This window comes from Sphaerodactylus townsendi, linkage group LG06 (genome assembly GCF_021028975.2).
Source record: "Sphaerodactylus townsendi isolate TG3544 linkage group LG06, MPM_Stown_v2.3, whole genome shotgun sequence".
In the NCBI taxonomy this organism is placed as follows: domain Eukaryota; kingdom Metazoa; phylum Chordata; class Lepidosauria; order Squamata; family Sphaerodactylidae; genus Sphaerodactylus; species Sphaerodactylus townsendi.
In genome coordinates, this window is record NC_059430.1 from 91,939,204 (window position 1) to 91,961,540 (window position 22,337).

Consider the following 22,337-nt stretch of genomic DNA (forward strand, 5'->3'; position numbering starts at 1 on the left):
ATGGTCTTGGTGCCAAATCACTGTCAAAATGGCCATCACTAGAATGGAAGCAGGGTGTTAAGGAAGTGCCCACACATTGCAGACATTCCTTGGAAATTGTACCTTCCCCAACCTACTGATAAAGACAAGGCAGTTATAAAAGAAAAAAGATTTAGTCCTAGAGAAGTTTGGTGCATGAGCCTGAGATCCTAGTGCCCATCTGCAGGTAAGTGGGTGGCCTGGGGCCGAAGAGTGCATGGAAACTGGACAGAAATACCCAACAGTCAGTCAAAACAATTTAAGAACAATCAAAATATGAATTCCCACCTAGCTCAACAAAACAACAACACAAATAAAAATTACAGCTTGGTAGAAAATGCAATCATCTGGCCAGTGTCTCCCTTTCCCCAAGGAGGCAGAGGGATGAAAACTCATCTTTAAAAAAGGAAAAAGAAAAAAGTTATTCAGAGAGGTAAGAGGAATGCATTCTGGGTATCTGATCTGGAATATCTCCCCAGTCTTCCAGTATAATGAATTTCCTAAGCACAGCTCCCTTCCCCACAGGAATGAATGGCAGTCATTCACATACTTAGAAGAATGTAAAAGGGGGTACACAGAGACACCACTTGAGTATGTCTCTGAGTATGTGGATGGGATAAGCCACTCAACCACCTACACTGCCTTCAATATCTGATCCAGGGGTAAGAGTTTTGTGTTCCAGATTGCAGAAGCCTTTGGGTGCAGACTCTTTCTCCTATTGCCTTAAAAGTGATCTTTATGAAGAAAAAGGTCCTACCACTAAAATACATACACAATGTGCCCATCTGATTTTCAGGGCATATATTTTGCAGAAGCTACTTATCTAGCCACTGGGGTAGATCCAACCATCCTCCAAAAACCCTTCCCCCAGCCTTCCTCCAAATAGCCAGTGCAATGTAGTGATTAAGAGCAGGTGAACTCATCTAGTGAACCAGGTTTGTTCCCCTATTCCCCAGTTGTCTACACATTACACTCAGCAAGCTGGGTAATCATTTTACCAACCTCAGAAGGATGGATCAACCTTGAGCTGGCAACCTAAAAACAACTTCCGTCAGCATCAGATTTCAGGTCATGAGCAGAGCTTTGACTGCAGTATTTCAGTTTGCCACTCTGCACCACAGGGTTCTTCAGTCAGCTGTGACTTGATTGCAAAAAAAGGAAAAAAATACCTAATTCCTTGGCGTTTTGTGATTGGCTTTATCTCCTGTAGTAGTCACCTTGTGATTGACTCTGCTTCCTGTGGCAGTCACCACCCTCTGCCAGAATTCCAGGGGTATCTAAAGTATTGTGCTACAGACAACAGTATTTTTTGTGTACTTTTGAAGCTTTCCCTCCTACCCTGTTTTATTCCATCACTCCACATGAGTAACGTATGTACATGAGTCACACTAACCTTAGCCTAAAAGACCTTGTTAACTCCAATGTACCAGACCTGGGGATGATCTATTTTCTGAGCTTCAGTCCCCACTGTGGGGTTCATATATTGTTTGGAGTACTTCTCTTAAGTGTTAGATGACAATTTCTTAGCCAGTAATAGACTGCCAATATCTGACTGTTTCTAAGGCTAATGCCCGCATACGGGGTGATCGCTTCATGACACCAGCATGAAGAACACAAATTGCATGGGTGAATGGGCTCTCACAGAAAACAAGCTCTTTTCATGCACAGAGAAAGAGGTTTTCTCCTTCCTCTTTCAAACACAAGAGCCAACATGGTGTGGTGGTTAAGAGTGATGGACTCTAATCTACAGAACTGGGTTCAATTCCCTACTCTTTCACATGAGCGGCAGATTCTAATCTGGTGAACCAGGTTTGCTTCCCCACTCCTACACATGAAACCTGCTTGGTGGCCTTGGCCTAGTCACACTTCCCTCAGAACTCTCTCAGCAGAGCCAGGGGTAAATGGCACCCGGAGACAAATTGTCTCCAGGATGTCCCCAGACTCCGCCCCCTGATGCCCCCAGGCTCCACCCTGCACTGCCCTCGACCCTGACCATGTCACCATGGACATGGGCAAGGTCTAGGGTGCCCACCTCTCCCCCCCACTGGCTGGGCTCCCAGCTGGCAGCCTGCAGTCTCTTTTGAGCTCCCCTCCAGGCAGGCCAGAAGAGACTGCAGTCCCGGCCTCAGAGACCTTCCTTTATAAGCACTGAGGCTTGGAGTGGGGGAGTGGGGCTTGGGGAGCAGGAAGAGGTGGGCACCCTGCTCCCCAAGCCCCACCCCCAGCCTCAGTGCTTATAAAACCAGGTCTCCGAGGCCCAGACTGCAGTCTCTTCTGGCCTGTCCAGAGGGGATTTCAGAAGAGACTGCAGGCTGCCAGCTGGGAGCCCAGCTGGCAGGGGGGGAAGGAAGGGAGGGGGGAGTCCAGGGTGGGGTTGAAGGCACTTGGAGGCAGCAGGAAGTCCTACCGCCTTGTCATTTTTGCGTGCCTCCGATGGGGTTGAGCACGTGAAAACGATGAGACAGCAGGACTTCCTGGTCACGTTAGGGCCCGATTTTACGCCTCCCACGTGACCAGAAGAGTGGTGCCCGGGGTACCCCTTGTCCCTAGGCAGATACACCACTGTCTCTCAGCCTCACCTATCTCACAAGGTGTTTGTTGTGGGAAGAGGAAGGGAAAATGAGTTTGTAAGCCCCTTTGAGACTCCTTACTGTTGAGAAAAGTGAGGTATAAATCTAAACTCTTCTTCTTTTTAAGGGAGTCAGTATATGCAGTAAGAAATTACACCGTTCACATGGATCTATGAACCAGTCCATATTTCAACATATGCATGTGTTGTACCAATTTTTCCCCACTTGACTGAATTATATACTAATTTAAAGGAATAAATTTATTAAAATGGGAAAACAGAATTAACAGTTGGTGTGCTTCCATCCAAGGGTTATTCCTGTGAGGACAAGCTCTTTCTTATGGCTGCTGTCTGAATCAGCTGTGCAAAGCATTTTCAGGAAAGTGACAGGACTCATCTTATTCAAGTGGGCCTACTTTCTAAAGTATACAAGCCACCATCACTTAACATTTGTACCCTTTAAAGAAGGAGAATTTTTCTGTAATGAGAAGCAAATGTTCCTGATTACAATTTAGTTTCCTCCCATATTTACTTGCACTGAATTTCTGTCAATTATAGGGAATATACCCCCACATTGAAAAGGAGTTTTCCCCCTCAAAAAATCTTAAATTTCCTGTGATGGCACATTCTTCCTATCCTGCAGAAGTTTCTGTCCCACCCACAGAAAATTAAAGGCAAGAAACTGTTCAACATTTTCCACAAGACAATTTGCAACGAATGAGCAGACAGTCTGGTTTGCATGGACTACTGAGTTTATAGTTGCTAAAGTGCAGAGGCCTGGTCCAGAATGGTACCTTTTTTCAGACTTCAGTTTCAACTCTCCTTTAAAAATGTATCTACACCACCAAGTTGCTCCCTTCCTGTGCACATTCTACAAGCAGGTGACTAGAAGTCTTAGCTTGGGGACTCTCACTGTTCGTTAGGTCAGTCCTTTCTCCACCTAAAGAAAAGTAACATTTCAACTGTGAGCAGTTCGTTGGGAAGTGGCCTGAATAAGAGAAAAGCATGAAAAGCTGGGGCTTTGGGCTTAAATGAGCTTGTGAGTCTTGAAAAGCAATGACAGAGCATATAGCTCCTTTTCAAACAACGATGTGCCTCAGGTCTTGTTTAGATGTGACCTAGAGAGGCATGAGTATCCCCTTGTGACTTTGGCACCATCTGTGGATTGAACAGACTAAACTAGGCGGTGACAGCGCCCCTAATGGGGGCAGCAATCTACTAGTCCAGGGACCGTTGAGCGGGTGGGGTTGGCGCTGCTTCAGCACTGCCCTGTCTCCCCAGAGGGTTTTTCCATAGTGTTGGAAGTCTCAAAAGTGAAAAAAGAAAAAAAAATCCAAGAATTCGCCCAAAGTGGGGAATAGAGATACGCTGCAGGGCATATCTCAGTGGGTAGCTCTGCTGGCAAAGGGGGGAGGGGGACCAAGCAGGCTCTGGAGGCTGACTAAGTTTGGTCCCACCCCTTGGAATGCCCTCTGGAATGCTGGCGGAGCTTGGGAGTGCCAGCCAGAGGAGTAGCAAGGGGGAAAAGTGCTCGGTGCATGGATGCGTCCTCTGCTCCCGTCCTGCCCCATCCCATCCCAGAATGCCCCCACCATGCCCTCGCCACACCCCCACAGGGATGCAGCCCAGTGTGTTGTGGCCCCCCGCCTCCTTGGAACTATGCCTCCTTGGAACTATGCCACTGCAGGGCGCTGCAGTGCCTGGACACTGGCAGATTTACCCCTCCTCTTTTTGTCAGCTGGTAACATCTTGTATTACCACTTTGGACCACTGAAGAAGGCCAAAGAGCTGAAACACATTTGGTTTGGGGTCATATAGTGTGACAAAGTACTTTGTGTGTTAATTTATTGTGATGTTATACACATAAGGCAGGCTGTTATGGGCCTTCTACTATGAAGCTATGATTTTAATTTGAATAAATGTGTTTGTATTTTTGCTATATAGCAGTTTTAATTTAGTCATCCATACTTACACACCTCCACATAGCAACAAAATGAGAAAATGAAGAACTAAGTGAAAGGTCTGCAGCAAGGACATTCCATGTGTGCCAATATCACTGCAAAGATGCCAGGTATGAGGTTTGTAAAGAAAAAAAATCTGCTCTAAAGAAAGGCACTTACTACATTTCAGGAGCTCTTCAAGTTTGAAGCCTTTGCCAGCGTTTGCCCACATCTCTAATTAAGTACGTAAGTAGGAGAATGAATGTAAAAATTAAGCCATTTAACTTAACTAAAGTAATAATCTTCCATATACTTCCAATCACTGTCAGAATCTTAATTAAATTTACTGCCCCAGAGATACCCTTCATCCAGCTAAGCATATTAATATAATACAGCATTGCCAAGTTAGAGGATGGCTGGTACGGAAATCTTCAACAGCATTTCTACTCTGACTGACTCCCATAGCCTGGCTCACATGGACCTCTAAGGAATGTCACGGGGCTAAGACTAGAGGGCACGCAAACATTGCTTATAGAAACAAAAAGTTCTGTGGCACACTAAAAATGTTAAATATTTTATGTGACACAAAATTTCATGGAATAGGGCTTGCTTTGTCAGACACTGGAAGTAAGTTTCTAAATTGGCATGTGTATACACATGTGGGTATCCAGAAGGAGAAAAGTTTCTAAATAGTGGGACCAATCATATGCAAAGAGTAGGAAGAGGGCTGTCATATCTCTGTGTAATATCTTCCCCCTGTGAGCATAATGCAAAAGGAACAGTCAGTTGAGATCCAGGTCCATTTTTAAGATATCTGGATTTTGCATAATTTTAAAGAGATGACTATGCTTGGTGATTTGGTAAACCCAAGTCACAGAAAAACTCAAAAAAGGAATATTGGCTTTTTCCGGGGTTCTCTTTTACTGATTAAAAAACCCCAAATGTTTTCAAAAAGCCAAATACACATGGGGCCAAGAAAGCCAAATAAATTTCCCCCTCTTTCCCAAGCCTCATGGACTTGAGAGCCAGTGGAGTGGGGAGAGAGAGAAAGATCTCCATGCTGTGCTGAGCTTGCTCCATGCTGGTCTCTGGGTGGGGAACAGATCCTCCATGTCGTGATGAGTTTGCTTAGCGCAGCATGGAGGATCTGGCTGTCTCTTCCCCTGCCCTTGCTTTCCTCTGGAGCTTGGAAAGTGCTGATGGGGGCAGTTCTCTCCCCTAGCCTTTTCCCAAGCCGACCCCCCCTGGTGTGTGTGTGTGTGGGGGGGGGGAGGAATGAAAAAGTCAGGTTCCTTTTTTAACTTGAGTATTTTCAGTAATAGTCAAATTGATATCAGCTTTACCAAAAATTTCTGAGTTAAGAAAACCTGAATCCAAAATTTACAGATAATTTTTATCAGTTCTCATGCCTAGAGATGACTATGAATCATCAGTTGGCTGTCAGCTTAGTTTTCATTTACTTACTTATTTTTACTTATTTATTTAAAGGATGATGTGGGTTTTCTGGGTTGTATGTGTTCCAGTAGCATTTCCTCTAGACATTTCGCCTGCATCTGTGGCTGGCATCTTCAGAGGCAGTAAAGCAAGTGGAGTGTATATACCTGTGAAATGTCCAGGGTGGGAGAAAGAACCATTTGCATTTGGGTTTGCAGATAACTAAGGGCCCCTTTGCACTGTAGGATTTGACCTTAGTTTGACTTGGGTCCAACCTGGGTACTCCGCACAGCCGAAGCGTTGGACTCGTGTCTGACTCGACTCGCCCCCCCTCTCACTGTTAAATTTTTGAACTCGACTGGGAGGTAGAACTTCCTGGCGAACTTGGGTTGCACTCAAGCCGAAGCCAGCGAAGTGCGGAATCTCCCTCGCCTCGATTCTGCCAGCCAGTCAACCACAGTGCAGTATTTTCAGCCATGTGCAGACCAAGAGACTTGTGGCGGCAGCCAGAAGCACGCCTTAAAAAAAAATCCTCCTATGTAGCTCCTACGTCAGTAAATGAAAAAAAGGGACGCACACTCACGTTTCCCACCATAGAACGGCAGCCAATCGGGAATGAGGAGCAGAAGACATGAGGAAGTAATCCTGCCCTCTGAACTCAGCTCCGGAGACACAAGTCAGCTGCTGTGCAAAGAAACGGAGGAGTTGAGCTCAGGTAACGATTTCCGCGGACACAAGTCAAACCTGAGTCGCCTTGTGTGTGCGGAGAGGGCCTAAGACCGTGGTGGCGAACCTTTGGCACTCCAGATGCTATGGACTACAATTCCCATCAGCCCCGGCCAGCATGGTCAATTGGCCATAATGGCAGGGGCTGATGGGAATTGTAGTCCTTAGCATCTGGAGTGCCAAAGGTTCGCCACCACTGGCCTAAGACATCTAGAAATAGTAGTTTATGGATGTCATAGGGCCTTTCCCCACTTACCTTAAGCCCCGCGCTACTTGAGGAGAGTAGCGCGGGGTCCCCCGGCACTCCACACGAGAGGGGCGGTGACAGTGCAGCCGCCCCGACGCTGCCGCTGTCGCGCCCCCTCAGCACGAGGCATCCCTGGCGCTCTTGCAAAGGGTGCCTTTTGATGACCCTGCACAGAGCACGGGGTCGTGGGGCTGCCCGGGCGTGTGCCAAGGATGCCACGCACTGGGAATTGCGTGCAGTGGCGGCGGCCGAAGGAAAAGTAGGGAAAGGCCCTTAGTTATCAGCAAACACAACCAACAATTGGGCCACATGGTCTACCGAAAACCTGCATACACTGATAGATATCTACATCAAAACTCCAATCATCACCCAGGACAAAAAAAAAAGCACAATAAAAACTCTGGTAGATCATGCAAAAAGAATCTGTGAACCCCACCTCCTTCAAGATGAACTGAATCACCTAAACTGGACTCTACAGGCCAACAGTTACTCTACTGCAGACATTAGAAGAGCTTCAAGACCAAGAACAAACCACAGGAATAAACAGCCACCCAGAGGGAAGGTGTTTTTACCATACATCAAGGGAATCACTGATTGAATAGGGAAACTGATAAAGAAACATAACCTGCAAACAATCTTCAGACCCACCAAGAAAATTCAACAAATGCTACGTTCAGCAAAGGATAAAAGGGATCCTCTAACTTCTGCAGGAGTCTACCGCATACCTTACAGCTGCAGACCTGTCTACATAAAGTCCATGAAACGCAGGGTCCAGACACGAATCAAAGAACATCAGCAGCAACAGAACATGTTATAAACCAAGCTGAACACGAATATTATTTGAAAACACAGAAATTCTGGACCACTTGACAACCACTACGTCAGACTACACAGAGAAACCATTGAAATCCACAAGCCCATGGACCATTCTAACAGAAAGGAAGAAACTACGAAAATGAATGAAATTTGGCTACCAGTACTTAATAACACCAGAATCAAGACAATGGTTAGTGAACACCACCCAGACTCAGGATGTCTCTCTGCAGGAAGAAATAAAATGGATTGTAAATGAGTACCTAAATGCACTGCCAAATGCCCTCGCAAACTGATTATTCAACTTCAATATTACATACAAATGCTAAATTGGGGAAATCCCACTTAACATATGCAAATTACACTTGCAATCTGCACCTTTAACACTTTTAACAAATGCAAATGGTTCTTTCTCCCACCCTGGGCATTTCACAGGTATATACACTCCACTTGCTTTACTGCCACTAGATCCTCTGAAGATGCCAGTCACAGATTCAGACAAAATGTCAGGAGAAAAAGCACGCACACAAATTGTGTGTCTGTGTGTGTGTGTGTCCCAGATGCCAAAAAAGGGGTAGCACAGAAATAGAGGTTGAGCAAAACGTTGGCTCAGAACCCTTCATAGCAGGATAATCAGATAAGAACAGAAAACCACTGGGAAGCTCCACTGCGAAGCAAGCAGCTACGAAGCAAGTAGAGCCTGTATAATATGCCATTTAATTTTTGAAAGTTAATCTGTATTCCACATTTTGACCCTAGTTGCCTCCTCCCAGTAGTTCACAACAACATCAATCAGTGTCAAATATTTAAAATGACAAGAAAGTACAGTAGGGAAAGAAGAATATGGTACATTGATGGATCAGTTAAGGTCTTCTGGAACCAGAAATGTTTTCTCTGAAAAGCCCATCGAGACAGTGCTAACATCATCTCTTGTGAAAAGGAGTCCCACAATCTATGTAGAGCACCTGAAAATGCTCCCCACAAGTCACCACCAATTTTATCCCCAACAAGGCAGGCTCGTGCTTGAGGGCTGCATTCGTTATCTCAGGGCACCTAAATGCACAAGGATTGAATCTCTATGAAAAATAGGTAGTTTTTAATGGAACAGCCCTACACACCACTTATTTTAACTTGAGACCAACTGCATGCCACAGTCCCTTCCCCTAGGAATTCTGGTTATGAACACATGAATCTTCCTTCCACTGAGTCAGACCATTGGTGTACCAAAATCAGTAATTATGTACTCTGATGGGTTGCAGCTCTGCAAGATAGAGGTTTTTCATATCACCAACCACCTGATCATTTTTACTGGAGATGCTGGGGTTGAAACTGGGACATTCTGTATGAAAGGTGATGTTCTGCCACTGAGCCACAAGCTCCACCCCACCTAGTTGTTTGTATCAGGCTTTTTGATTGATGTCTGTGCAGTAAAGGTGATTTACCATCACATTTATGATTTTGCTTTTAAATACGTACAACTATATTCACTCCTATCCAATCTTCTTCATTTAAACTTATTTTTTTTAATTTGTCCTTCCCTTTGCTGGTTCATTACTATTGCCCCTTCCTCCTCCCTCATCTTAACTTATGGGCTTTCCGCATTGACAGAGTTGTACTGGTTTCTATCTAGGTCCACCTCAGTGTATCCGCACTGCAACTGAGCTCAACGTTGTTTTGTCTCAGTTCCCCCACCTCAGAACTGCGACATCTGGAACAAGGTCGATGATCAGCCCGAAGTCTTGGGCCTCAAAACGACACCTCATCTGTTCAACCAATCAGGATGCGCAGAATGGGAGAGTCGTGGCGGGCATGTAACTGTAAACTGTAAACTGTGAAAACTGTAAAAAAAAAGAATGCTCCCGTTTCCCATGGTAACACAAGCTCCAATCACGATCGAGGAGCAAAACAGGCACCAAGATGATCCCGCCCACTTAGCTCGGTTCCAGGGGGCCAAGTAACTTAGATTGTAACTTCCTTGGAAACAGTGACCTGTCTTTTGCTTATTCGTTTATTCCATTTTACTGATCTGTAGAGTCATGTACGCCTGTGGTGCAAATAATAATAATAATGATGATAGTAATGACAATATCTTCTCTACTCACCCCTGCTGATCGAGTTGACCTCCTTCTTTTCCCATTACAACTTCTTGATACCACTTTCTTACCTTGACTCTGCCCTGTACATGGAACATCTATAGATGGAAACAAAAATGAATTTCTATGGCTATTTTTTAACAGAAAAAAGAAAGATACTGTGTTCCATGCCCACTCTCTTATTTCTTTACAAATAAATACAATAGGTGTAAAACAATGTGTACTTATTCCTTTCTTTATATTTCACTGCCACCAAGAATTTAATTCCAAACCACTTTATATTTTCTCCTGAAATAGATTGTTCGAGCTTTAAAGCAGTTTCGAAGGGCCGTGTGGTCCTAAGGAAATTACTAGTGTGGGATTCCACATTACATTAAACAAAATAAAATCTTATCTATATATGTTCATTGGGTTAAACATTTCAAGAAATAATTTACCATAACAAAAGAAAGTGAATCAACAACTTCTGCTGAGGAGACTTTCACTTTAAATCAATCCATTCTCTCACTCCTTTACATCTCTGAGACTAATCCTATAGACTCCATTTCTAGTCTCTCAGTGTTTCTTCCTATTTCTTTGGCAATTATACACTTCATATAATACCATAGTTTAGCACAGGCAGCATCTCTTTTCTCAGTACAGTTAGCACTGACTTTCCCCTCAGTTCAGCACAGACTGTCCAAAGTCACTTTCCAGTGTCAATCAATCATCTTGCTCTCTCACCCCCCTTCCTTCTACAACTTTCCTCTCATTTTAAAAAAAGCACACTCATCACATTTTAAAATGTTACACTGTGAAAAATTCCTCCTTTTCAACTCGTGTTTTAAAACAAAGTTTTAAAAAGAAAATAGTTATCAAACTGATCACTTAGAACTTACTTAACAATGTGAACTAATTAAGGTGAGAATTTGCTGGACTCTGAGGTCCCACATCACTCAAAGGCATAGTCCTGAACTTTTGAGCTGAATAAAATTATTCTCCGGTTTCCTGCCAGATCATATTAATCTTTCAACTTTTAAAAGAAACATTCCAAGGAAACACATTTTTATAGTTTCAGTTAGTAAAATTGTTTGTTGCAGTTCACTCTTCAGTATAGCAGTGTTTTCTTTTTCCAAACTGAAAACATTCCTATTGGTTGAAGAGAGCATATGGGTTACATCATGCATTCCAAACTTCACAAGAATTCAATGTGGCAGAGGGGGTGTGTGTTTCAAAATCATAGCTCCCCTTCCACTGCTAGAGAAACTGCAAAGAAACACTGGGTTCAATAGGTGAGCAAATAGAAGTTTGGAAGGTCTGTATCTTGGGGGTTCTGCCCAGAAATCTCCAGGCAGTAGGACCAGGGAGGCTTTTTATCTCAGAGTTTTGTCAAAGAACTTAGTCAGTTTCTGCGATTGCAGCGCACTGCAAAGCTAGGCAGATAACTCAGGCTCAGGATAAGGTACCTTCCTGTGTTTTCATGAAGTTTCTGGTGACAGTGGGAGCATCAAAGAGCTTATTAATTGAAGTGGAAGAATGTGGTTCTTGTAAAGTTTGAGAAACGAAGTATCAGATAGTTATTGTTGTTGTTGTTGTTGTTGTTGTTGTTGTTCTTCTTCTTCTTCTTCTTCTTCTTCTTCTTCTTCTTCTTCTTATTATTATTATTATTATTATTATTATTATTATTATTATTATTATTAATTAAACTTGCTATACCGCCCTATCCCCGGAGGGCTCAGGGTGGTGAACAACATAAAGTCATACAAAAAAACATAAAAATCTTAAAACAGGTACATTGTACAATAGGGCCCTTGAGACCCATATACCACCCTCTTCCAAAAATGAGGAGGGGTCCCAATGATGTTAGGGGACCCTACTAGCAGGGGGGGGAGGGCGGGGCATTATCGGCGGCTGGACTCTCCAAAGGCCCGGTGGAATAATTCGGTTTTACAGGCCCTGCGGAACTCTCTAAGGTCCCGCAGGGCCCGAATAATGTGTTCCACCAGGCCGGTGCCAGGGCTGTAAAGGCCCTGGTCCGTGTGGAGGCCAGCCGCGTCATCGAGGGGCCAGGGATCTCCAGTAGATTTGCCTCTGCTGATCGCAGAGGACGAGCCGGGACATATGGGGTAATGCTGTCCTGAAGATACGAGGGTCCCGGGCCGCGTAAGGCCTTAAAGTTCAAGACATTTGCAAACTTTTCTTTGCATTGAACTTTATGAACAACATAGTGATTCCCCCACCAATTTTGATTTAATAAGGAACAATGTAAGAACTGCTTTGTTGAATTAGATTATTTAGTCTGTTTGACACATCACTTGGTATTAAGAGAAATAGTTCCTCTGAATAGTGCCTCTCGCTCTTTGACTTGCTCAGAAGCAGCAGCACACACTGTACTCTATGAGACCAGGGAAAAAGACAGTGAGAGAAAGGTGAGTTCTGTTTTTTTGTGGGGGTTATCTTTAAAGCTCAATCTTTATCTGGTGTGTATGAGGTTTGGAGGGCTTGTGTGTTTGTTTTTTGAGGGCTTGGGGAAGCTTTTGTCTGTGTGAGAGGTTCCTTTGTTGTTGACTGTGTGTTTGCCTCAGGCGGTTGAGGGGTGGGGCTTCATGTTTTGTCGAAGGCTTTCACGGCCAGAATCACTAGGGTGTTGTGTGATTTCTGGGCTGTATGGCCGTATTCTAGTAGCATTTTCTCTTGATGTTTCACCAGCGTCTGTGGCTGGCATCTTCAGAGGGTCTTCTAAAGATGCCAGCTACAGATGCAGGCAAAATTTCAGGAGAAAATGCTACTAGAACACTGCTATACAGCCCGGAAACCACACAACACCCCAGTGGGGATTCTGTTTAATCACCTAACTGATTTGAATCAACTGCCACTCGCTGCCACTCACTCTTTGACTTGCTCAGAAGAAGAAGCACACACTGTACTCTGAGACCAGGGAAAAAGACAGTGAAAAAAAAGGTGAGCTGTTTTTTTGCGGGGGTTATCCTTAAAACTCAATCCTTATCATGTGTGTGTGTGTGTTTTGAGGGCTTGTCTGTTTGTTTTTTGAGGGCCTGGGGAAGCTTTTGTCTGTGTCTTTGACTTGCTCAGAAACAGCAGCACAGAGCAATAAGGACCCATCTTCCGGGTGATAGCAAAACATAAGGTAGTGACTAGGGGCAAAAGTCTTCAATCCTTAGGTCATAGTCTGGAGCTCAGTGAATAGGCCTAGGCTATGAAGTAGCAAGGCTAACTTGGATTTTGGACAGTAAAGTGTAGAAGGGGACTTTTGAAAGGGTGGCCCAGAAATCTGTTCTGCAGAATTTAAGACATCTAAATATGGATCATCAAGGAGTTTCTGCTGTCACTTGTAACAGCTGTGGGATGTTTGTTTTTCTGCCAGAAGATATGGGTACACCTGCAACAAGTGCAAACTGGTTACTTTGTTAGAAGAGAAGCTTGAAACACAAGTATCTACACTTCAGCACATTAAGAACAACGAAACTATCCTGGAAAGAATGGAGCAGACGGTACTGGGTGGAGAATACACCAGGGACATCTCTGAGGAGGATGGCAACTCTCATACAGAGGAAGTGGGAAACTGGAGAAATGTAACCCATAGGAGCAGAAGGACCAGGGAGCATTCTGTGGATTTGAAACTACAGAATCGTTTTGAGGTCTCTCCCTTCTTGATGAGGATAAGGAACAGGCACAGGAGGAACGGACTCAGCTCTCAGAGAATGCACAAGTGACAGAAAGTTCAACCCGAGAAATGTCACCTGCAAAACCCCAGAGGAGATATGTGGTGGTGGTAGGGGACTCCCTGCTAAGGGGGACGGATGCAGCAATTTGCAGGCCTGACAAGATGTATCGAGAGGTGTGCTGTCTCCCTGGAACAAAAATCCGTGATGTCACAGAGTGGCTAAGAAGACTTGTCACGCTCACTGACTGTTATCCCTTCCTTTTAATCCATGTCAGAACAAATGACACTGCTAGACGACACTTTTGGGACATCAGTGAGGCTCTCGGAAGGAAGCTGAAGGAACTGGATGCACAGGCTGCCATTTCTACTTTCAGTTGAAGGACAAGGGCCCAGGGGCGTAACGAGGCAGCCCTGGGCAAACTGTAGCCCTGGGCAAAACCTGAGTTGGATGCCCCCCCCCATGGGCGGCCACTCCACCACGACCAAATTCTTTTTGCACCAGGACATTGGTGCCTTCAGGGGGTGCAGTTTTAGACATATGGACCCTCAAAGGGGGTACCCCATCCCACATTCTTTGCTAAGGAGATGGGAGCTACCCTTTTGAGGGTCCATAACTTTGGACCCCCTGAACCAAACTGCACCAAACCTTGGGGGTGCCATCATGACAATCTCCAGATGATACCCTGAAATTTTGGTGATGATACGTCCAAGAATGCCCTCCCTGCAAGACCATCCCGAAATTTGCCCAAGAATCTTTGTTCTGCATTGAGTTTTCTGCATTTCTTTCAATGGGGGTTGCAGGCTGGGGGGCACATTTTTGAAGGCACAGTCTCAAAACTTTCAGGGTCTCATCAGGAGACTGCCCTAATGATTTCCCCCAGGTTTGGTGCAGTTTGGTTCAGGGGGGCCAAAGTTATGGACCCTCAAAACTGTAGCCCCCATCTCCTATTAGCTCCCATTGGAAACAATGGGGGATAGGGGCACCCCCTTTGGGAGTCCATAACTTTGGACTCCCTGAACCAAACCTCACCAAACTTGGGGGTTTGCATAAGGACAGTCACCTGATGTTACACTGAAATTTTGGTGCTGCTAGCCTAAAAAACTGCACCCCCTGCAGGCCAGAAATGGAAAACCACTAAAATACCCAAAAACGAACCCAGCATTTTGATGCCCCCCACAAGGTGATGCCCTGGGCAGCTGCCCACCTTGCCCAATGGGCATTACGCCAGTGCAAGGGCCCAGGAGGGAAAGAAGACTAGTGGAGGTGAATAACTGGCTTCGCAGATGATGCCACCAGGAATGTTTGGCTTCTTGGACCATGGCCCTCATTTCCCCCCTTTTTGAAGATGGGAATAACATTAGCCCTCCTCCAGTCCAGTGGGACTTCCCCTGTTCTCCAGGAGTTCTGAGATTACTTCTGCCAGTTCTTTTAATACCCTGGGATGTAGTTCACCAGGCCCCAGAGATTTGAATTCATTTAAACTAGCCAAGTGTTCCTGCACTACCTCTTTATTTATTCTGTGCTGAATTTCTCCTACTGTATCTACTGTTTCATTTTTTCCTGGATGAGCACCATTTCCTTTTTGAGAAAAGAGTGAGGCAAAAAAAACTGTTGAGTAGTTCTGCCTTTTCTCCATTCCCTGTTAGCATTTTGCCATCTTCTCCATGCAGTGACTCTATCCTATCCTTTTTCTTCCTTTTGCTATGGACATAACCAAAAAAGCCTTTGTTGTTGTTTTTAACCTCTCTGGCAAGCCTCAGCTCATTGTGAGCTTTAGCTTTTCTGACTTTCTCCCTACACATCCTGGTTATTTGTTTGAATTTGTCTTTGCTTTCTTAACATCTAGAATGCATGTATGACTACGCTTAGCATCCCCTTTCCATTATATAACAAACTCCGGGAGAACATGATCACTCCCACCTAAGGATCCTATCACATCCACTCCACTAATCAGGTCATCATGATAGTTTAGGAGCAGATCTAAAATAACCGTTCTCCTTGTTACTTCTTCCATTTTCTGCACCATGAAATTGTCTAGCAGACAAGTGAGAAATTTGTTGGACCTGATTGTTGTGGAGGAGTTTGATGCTCAACAAATATCAGGATAATTGAAATCTTCCATGACTACTACTTTTTCCCTTTGGTCATCTGTTCCAAGAATGCATCATTCATCTCTTCAGATTGGCACCATGAGATCAGTGCTGTTTCAAGGGACTTGATGGCCCTTGTGGTCTCTTCCAACCCTATGATTCTATGAATAAGGAGGTCTTATTTAACTTTCTCAAGACCTATTTAATTATGGATTTGTTCTTTCTCAAAAAGCCTACCAAGTTAGAGCTGGCCACCTTTTTCTATGGTAGTGCTTTTTCTAGAATGCATAGTATGAAGTACTTTACTTTGTGTACCTTGAGTCTACTGCCAAATCAGTTTACTGTGGTAAACCTTGCAATATTTGTTTGTCTATTTACTTATAACACTTATTAGCTGCCTTTCTACCTTGTGGAACTCAAGGTGGCTTCCAATGTAAATAAATGTAATTGTAAATAAAACTGCAAATATAAAAATAAGTTCCTTTCCCCTGGGGCATTCCAGAGGTGGAGCCAACTTTAGTCAGCTTCCACCAGGGCTTCCCTTTTGGGAAGGCTTCCAGGTGGCTAGGGTTTTTCCCCCTTTCACCTGCCTCCCCATGCCACCTGGAAGCCTTCTGTAGGTAGTGTGACAGTGCAGCAGTGGCGCCATCGCCAGTCACCTCAGGATCCGGATTGGGCTGTCTGTTGCTGTGGCTTGGAATAGCTCTACTGAAATTCCATCTGCTCCTGGAGATTTGTTTCTCCCAATCTCTCACAGTGCCGGTTTCACTGTAGATTTTTCTCAATATTATTCTTGGAGGGAATCTCTCATCCTTTAATCTCTTCTGTATAGTTCTTCAGCATATTGTTTCTAACTTTTCTATATTTTGCCCTGTTCAGCTAATGTATAATGTATGTTGATCTTTCAGCATGCCTAACTGTCCTTTAAATTTCCCTTTGATTTTTTGGATCTTGTGAAACAGATCTCTTGTTCTTCCTTTTTTGTTGTTCTCTTCTACTGAAATGTTTAATGCTTCCCCACTCAATATTATGAACTACTTTGGAAAATCCTCTTGCAGGGAGTGGGGGAGGGGTGATGGGTCATGTGAGGTTTTATTTTTTAAAACAGTGATGCTTTTAATTATGATTTGTAGGCCCCCTTGAACCACAACAAAAGGCAGGTCATAAATAATTTAATTAATAATAATTTAATACAGGTTTAAGAAATCCCCAAAGCCTTCATGTTCGGTCAGTGCAATACCACTTAAGATGCTACTATGTCAATAACCTCAAAACCATCTCCCTAATGTGGTTGTGATAGAGCAAAGTATAGCATTCAACTACAAAGGCAAGACTAACCCTACTTTGGTGAATAAAAAACTTCAGAAGCTTTCATCATCACTATTAGTGAATGCAAAACAACAGATAAGTATTTATTATATTTACTTCATTCATCCCACACTTTCCCCCAATAGGGACCCAACACACCTCACATCATTCTCCTCTGTGTTATCCTACAAGGTGAGCCTGAGAGATGATGGCTGGCCCAAGGTCACCAGCAAACGTTCACGGCAGAGTGGGAATGTGAAGTTGAGTCTCCCAGATCCTAGCCTGGTGTTCTAACCACTGTACTGCACTAGCTCTTAAAAATGAATAACAATTACCGTATCTTGCATTAGTGTAAAGAAACATGAAATGGAGGTAGATTGTATAAGGGAATGTTTACAGGTAATTTATGACTCAGGAAAACACAGGCTGAGAAGAGGTGATTATTTCCATGGGGGCACAGGTAGCAACTCTGCCTCTGGTCCTAACCTGGATAGCCCCAGGCTAGCCTGACCTTGTCAGATCTCAGAAGCTAAGCAGGGTTGGCCCTGCTAGGATTTGGATGAGAGATCTCCAAGGAATACCAAGGTTATGATGCAGAGACAGTCAATGGCAAACCACCTCTGATGTCTCTTGCCTTGAAAACCCTACCATTACCATATCTTTGAGTGCTGATATGGACAAGATGGTTTTTTCCCACCCCTTAAGAGAATATTCTCCTGCAAATACCAGTTTTACAAGTACTCTTTTTAATGCCCACACTTATATTATTATAAAAAATACAACATATAAGCCAATCACAAGCAGTTTTCCCCTTTTCATGAGTAATTCCTTCCTATTTAATGCCAAGTTTTAGAATGAAGAGGATATTGATTCTTGAAGATGTTGTATCAGTTCAGTTTGCTTTCGGTTTATTTTGTACTTCTGCTTTTGTACCGGATACAAAATTATTATTGTAATGACGTATATTAGCCATACAGATGGAATATAAGATAGTTATTTCTCAGATGGATGTGGAGCTGGAGGTCAGAACTGATATTGATTGACTGTATTTTTTCTTTTTTGTTGTTGTCATTGTTGTTCTTGTATTCTATGAGATGTATTTTTATTTAGAATTAATAAAATCTTGAAATCTTAAAAAAAAACACCAAAAGGCCTACCCTTTCTTATACTGTAGCAAAATTCAACTTTATACCCTCAAAGAAAAAAATTGCTTTGTTGAATAAGCGTCATTTTAATAGCTATGTATTTGATGACATTTGATGTTATGTAACAAAACATTTATTTGGTATTTTCTTGTGTTGAGTGTTGGGTGTCATTGTATGTATAACCCAGAGTGTACAGCTATATTCGTATTTTTTTTTCCTTTTTGAATGCTGGTCAAAGGCCGTAACAAATAAAAGGTAAAGTAAAGCAATTTAATGAAAGTAATATTTGCAAGACTAATGTATAAGCCTTTCACTATTTCCCACAGTACTTGGGGGGAAGGGGAAACGAGCACTTTAACATTAAACAATCAAGAAGGCAGGGGTTTACATGTGGTAGATTGGATTAAAAGTCATTATCCCATCTTGATACTAAGAGAACAAAAAGCAACATACTCAACTACCTACGTTAATCTTTCTAATGGCCAGGCCTCGGGCATGTCTAGGGTTGCCAGCTCTGGGTTTGAAAATTCCTGGAGATTTTGGGGGTGGAGCTGAGGAAGGGGGGGTTGGGGAGGAGAGAGACATCAATAGGGTTTAATACCATACTGTCCACCTTCCAAGGTGTCCATTTTCTCCAGGTGAACTGATCTCTGTCACCTGGAGATCAGTTGTAATTCCAGGAGATCTTCAGCCACCACCTGGAGGGTAGCAATAGGCATACAACAGCCATATCACCACTATTTCTTGCACCTAGAACAGAACAGAAATGGGGCAGGGGAGGGGGCTGGAGGTGAGCAAGTGCAGACATACCCTTGGATAAATAATTATTACAGCTGCCTTTGTTCCTGCACCTAACTATTGGTCAAATAGCTTATTTGGGTTTGTGTGTCGATTTCAAGTCTTATTATGAATTGAAGCTCCATAGGCTGGTAGCAAGAAATAATAGTCTTGGTTGGCAGGGAGGGAAAAGGATACCAAAGGCCACTTCAAATATAGCGGGCACAGCGTTCTCCTACAAGAGCATGGGCGCACACAAAGTTGCTACACTGCTAGCCAGAAGAAGAAGCATATTTTGGCAGGAGATGATATTGGCAGGGTGGCCATGTAGAACAGCTAATGGTGAGCATCAAAAATGGAAAGGCAGAACATGGAAGAGCCATTGAGCACAGGGAAAAGAGGTGGGGGTGCTGCCCTCCCACGGCCATATATAGCTCTGACCACCAAGTCCACCAAGTCCACCCCAAGTCCACCTTATAGACCCACACCAGCCAGCATTTTCCAGCCTTTCCCCCTGGATGCCATGCGGCTGGCCCATATGGTGGCCTTTCACCTCCCTGCTCCTGCTCCTGGGGCAGCAGTGGTGGCATGCTGCACTTTCTTTTCTATCATTTGCTGGCTAGAACATTCTAACTAGCACTTTGCAATTCACTGTCTTTTTGAACTCCTTCTCACCACATATTGGCTGCATGTATTGTGATCCCCCATTGTATTGTATGTATTGTGATCCCCAATTGCCACTGCTCACACAAGAAGCTGGCAAACTTTCTCTAGCCCCCTCCCATCTAGCAAGGCCTCCTATATGTGTCCTGTATTATTCAAAACCATTTTTTTCATCGCATGTTTATTTGAAAATCATAACTATAAAGTTGACAAGTTGTAAAGAGGTGTACATTTTTCTTCTGCATGCTGTTGCTTACTGTAACGAAAGCCACTTATATATATAAGTTCTACTTTCTGCGCTGCCACCAATAATATATTTTCCTCTATATAGCCCACTCAATACTGATTTTCCACAAGGTCACCACCCTGACTGGGGAACACAGACACACAGACAAAAATACTAATGACTGGAAAGGTTTTAAAAGGTGAACAAAACTGAAACGTTTATTTGCTGGCTTTCACAAAGGCTTCTCAAGGTAAACTGGAGAGGTTTAACGCTTGTTGGTTTCAGAATAAGTTTGTCTTAAGATGTTACTTCAGATTCATATGCACCCCGACACACGCAGGTGTCTCTTAAGGGAAGATTTAGCTTTGAACTAATAAATTCCCTTACGCACACAGACTACTATTCCTCACTGCCTCCAATACCCACTGATCACACACTCCAAACACACACAGTCCAAGCCCAGGAGATTCTGCGCACACTGGCCTCCTCTCTCTCCCACCTTAGGTCCTAGCAATATGGCTTCACACTGCCTTCTGGACCGGCTTCTCTCCCAGATCACTGGTGGATTCTGGTGGCCAGGATACACCCAGGGGCGGGCAGGCAGACTAGATCAGGTCTGGGCAGTTTTAAAACCGCCAAGCTCCTGAAGGAGACATCGTCAATCTGCACTCCAGTCAGGGCCTCCTCTCGTCTGTCAAGCATGCACCGGGGCTTTAGACAGGGACTGGACTTCTGTCAGCCAACTCTGCTGAGACAGAATCCTTTTCTTCCAGAGCTAACAGACTCCTCTCTGCCAGACTCTGCTCTGCTCTCCCTGACCGACTCCTATCAGCACTCAACTCTCCTCTCAGTGCTGTAAGCCCACTGGCTCCCCCTAGCTCTTGCCAAACGTTACTGGACCTTTTTCAGCCAATCAGGTCGGTTCTCTCCTTGTGGAGCCTTTTTTTCTTTTTCTGGCTGTTGCTAAGGCCTTCTCCCTTTGGCCTGCTGTACACCAGCCCTTCAGGGTGGGGCAAGTTCGTTACACTTACCATGAAGTAATGGCCTCAAGGGACACTTTGTCCCAATCCCTACCAGTGCACTGAAGTATTCTAAATACCTTTACTATTACTCCTGTAACAGCATCATCATGGGCAGTGTCAAAGGACTCAGCAGTGGAACAGCAGTAGAAAAGAAGACCAGGAGGCACAAAGGCCGACAAGGATCCAGACTCATCTCCACCAGTGCCTAGTCCAGCTTCACCGGGACCTGGTAATGTACTACAACCTTTCCTTAAGAAACAACTTCTACTGATCTATCAACCTATCTTTTAATATTTGTAGTGTAGGATTTTCCTAGGCTCTGGCAGACCCCAGCCCACCTGTTCATCAACAGTAAACATAACCACCACCACCGGGACAAGACCCAGTTCTTGTAGTTCACAGGGAAATGATACATGGACAAGCTTTTTAGTGAAACACTGCATATTTTGCTTTGTGAAACATGTGTAACCTGCTATCCCCCTCTAAACAGTTAAATTTATGGAGCAACTGTTTTTCAGCAAACCATTCAATTTACATAGCAACTTTTCTCTATAACACTTGCCACCCAGCTGTAAATTGAAGCTCTGGTTGTGAGAAAAACAGTCACTGGCCCTTTCTGCACAATACAAATAAAATGTGTCGCAGATGTTTTAAAAAGAACTGCTTGGGCTTTTTTTGTCCACCCCCTTCCGCACATGCAGAATAATGCACTTTCAATCCACTTTCACAATCGTTTGCAGTGGATTTTGCTATTCTGCACAGCTGCAAAGTGCATTGAAAGTGGATTGAAAGTGCATTATTCTGTATGTGCGGAAAGGGCGAATAAATCAATAAAGTGTTGTCAGGGAAAGTGGTACTTTTTCCCAAGTCCCCCCCCCCCCCCATCCCCAGCTCTTGTTTCAGTTTCCACTGAGCAGTTTGTGTAACCCCTATGTTCAGAATGGGTTGACCCAGAAAGGGGTAGAGACTCAAAGCAGCAGAAGGCTGCAAAAACTGGTGAAGTTGGAGGAAGCAAGGCTTCCAGGCTGGGACCTTGATTTAATTCTTTATAAGCTCTTAACACCTTGTTTAAGGTAACTGCAAAGTTGTTGGGAACTAGTGGGAAGGGAATTGTTTGTTTTTGCTGTATTGTAAATGTTAGAGGTTATTGTTTCAGGGCTTGCTATGTATGTAGTTGATGGGGGTTCTTTTGGGGACCTTCATCATCTTGAATCCCGTTCACCAAGCCTCTGAAGTCTTCATAAGCCAACCACCAGCAAAGAAGAATTTGACTTGGCATTATCAGTAGACTGTAAATATAAGGACTTGAAATGCAACCTAAAAGGACTGTAAATTGTTATGTTAAATGTTAATGTTAAAAGTGTTATTTGTTAAGAAAGTAAACCATTTTGTTTTAAATTTAGTTCTTTGCAACTCCTTCCAAGTTCTGCCCCACAGAACCCACAGATAGAGGTTACACTTGCACCTGCTATTTTCTGCCCTCCTCATGAGGCTCCATTCTGCTGCCATTTGCAGAATGTTCCCACAGAGTTTCCTCTGTCATTTCAGTGTATAAAGTTCATTAATAAAGTTAGTTTTTTCCTGAAAATTCCAGGCATGTG

The 22,337-nt window shown here is 43.9% G+C and overlaps 1 protein-coding gene across 2 annotated transcripts in view; it reads right to left on the reverse strand.

Moving 5' to 3' along the window:
* Positions 1 to 22,337, reverse strand: part of LMNTD1 (lamin tail domain containing 1) — a 175,820-nt gene that overhangs the window by 11,929 nt on the left and 141,554 nt on the right. The window contains exons 10-12 of one of the 2 annotated variants that reach the window (XM_048499425.1): positions 9,850 to 9,938; positions 4,708 to 4,761; positions 3,430 to 3,527 (exon numbers count right to left, since the gene is read on the reverse strand). In XM_048499425.1, the coding sequence (XP_048355382.1) occupies positions 4,714 to 4,761; positions 9,850 to 9,938 (137 nt within the window). In that variant the 3' untranslated portion in view covers positions 3,430 to 3,527; positions 4,708 to 4,713. Of the gene's footprint in view, positions 1 to 3,429; positions 3,528 to 4,707; positions 4,762 to 9,849; positions 9,939 to 22,337 lie in introns of those variants that run through there. The other variant, XM_048499424.1, reaches the window with a different exon arrangement.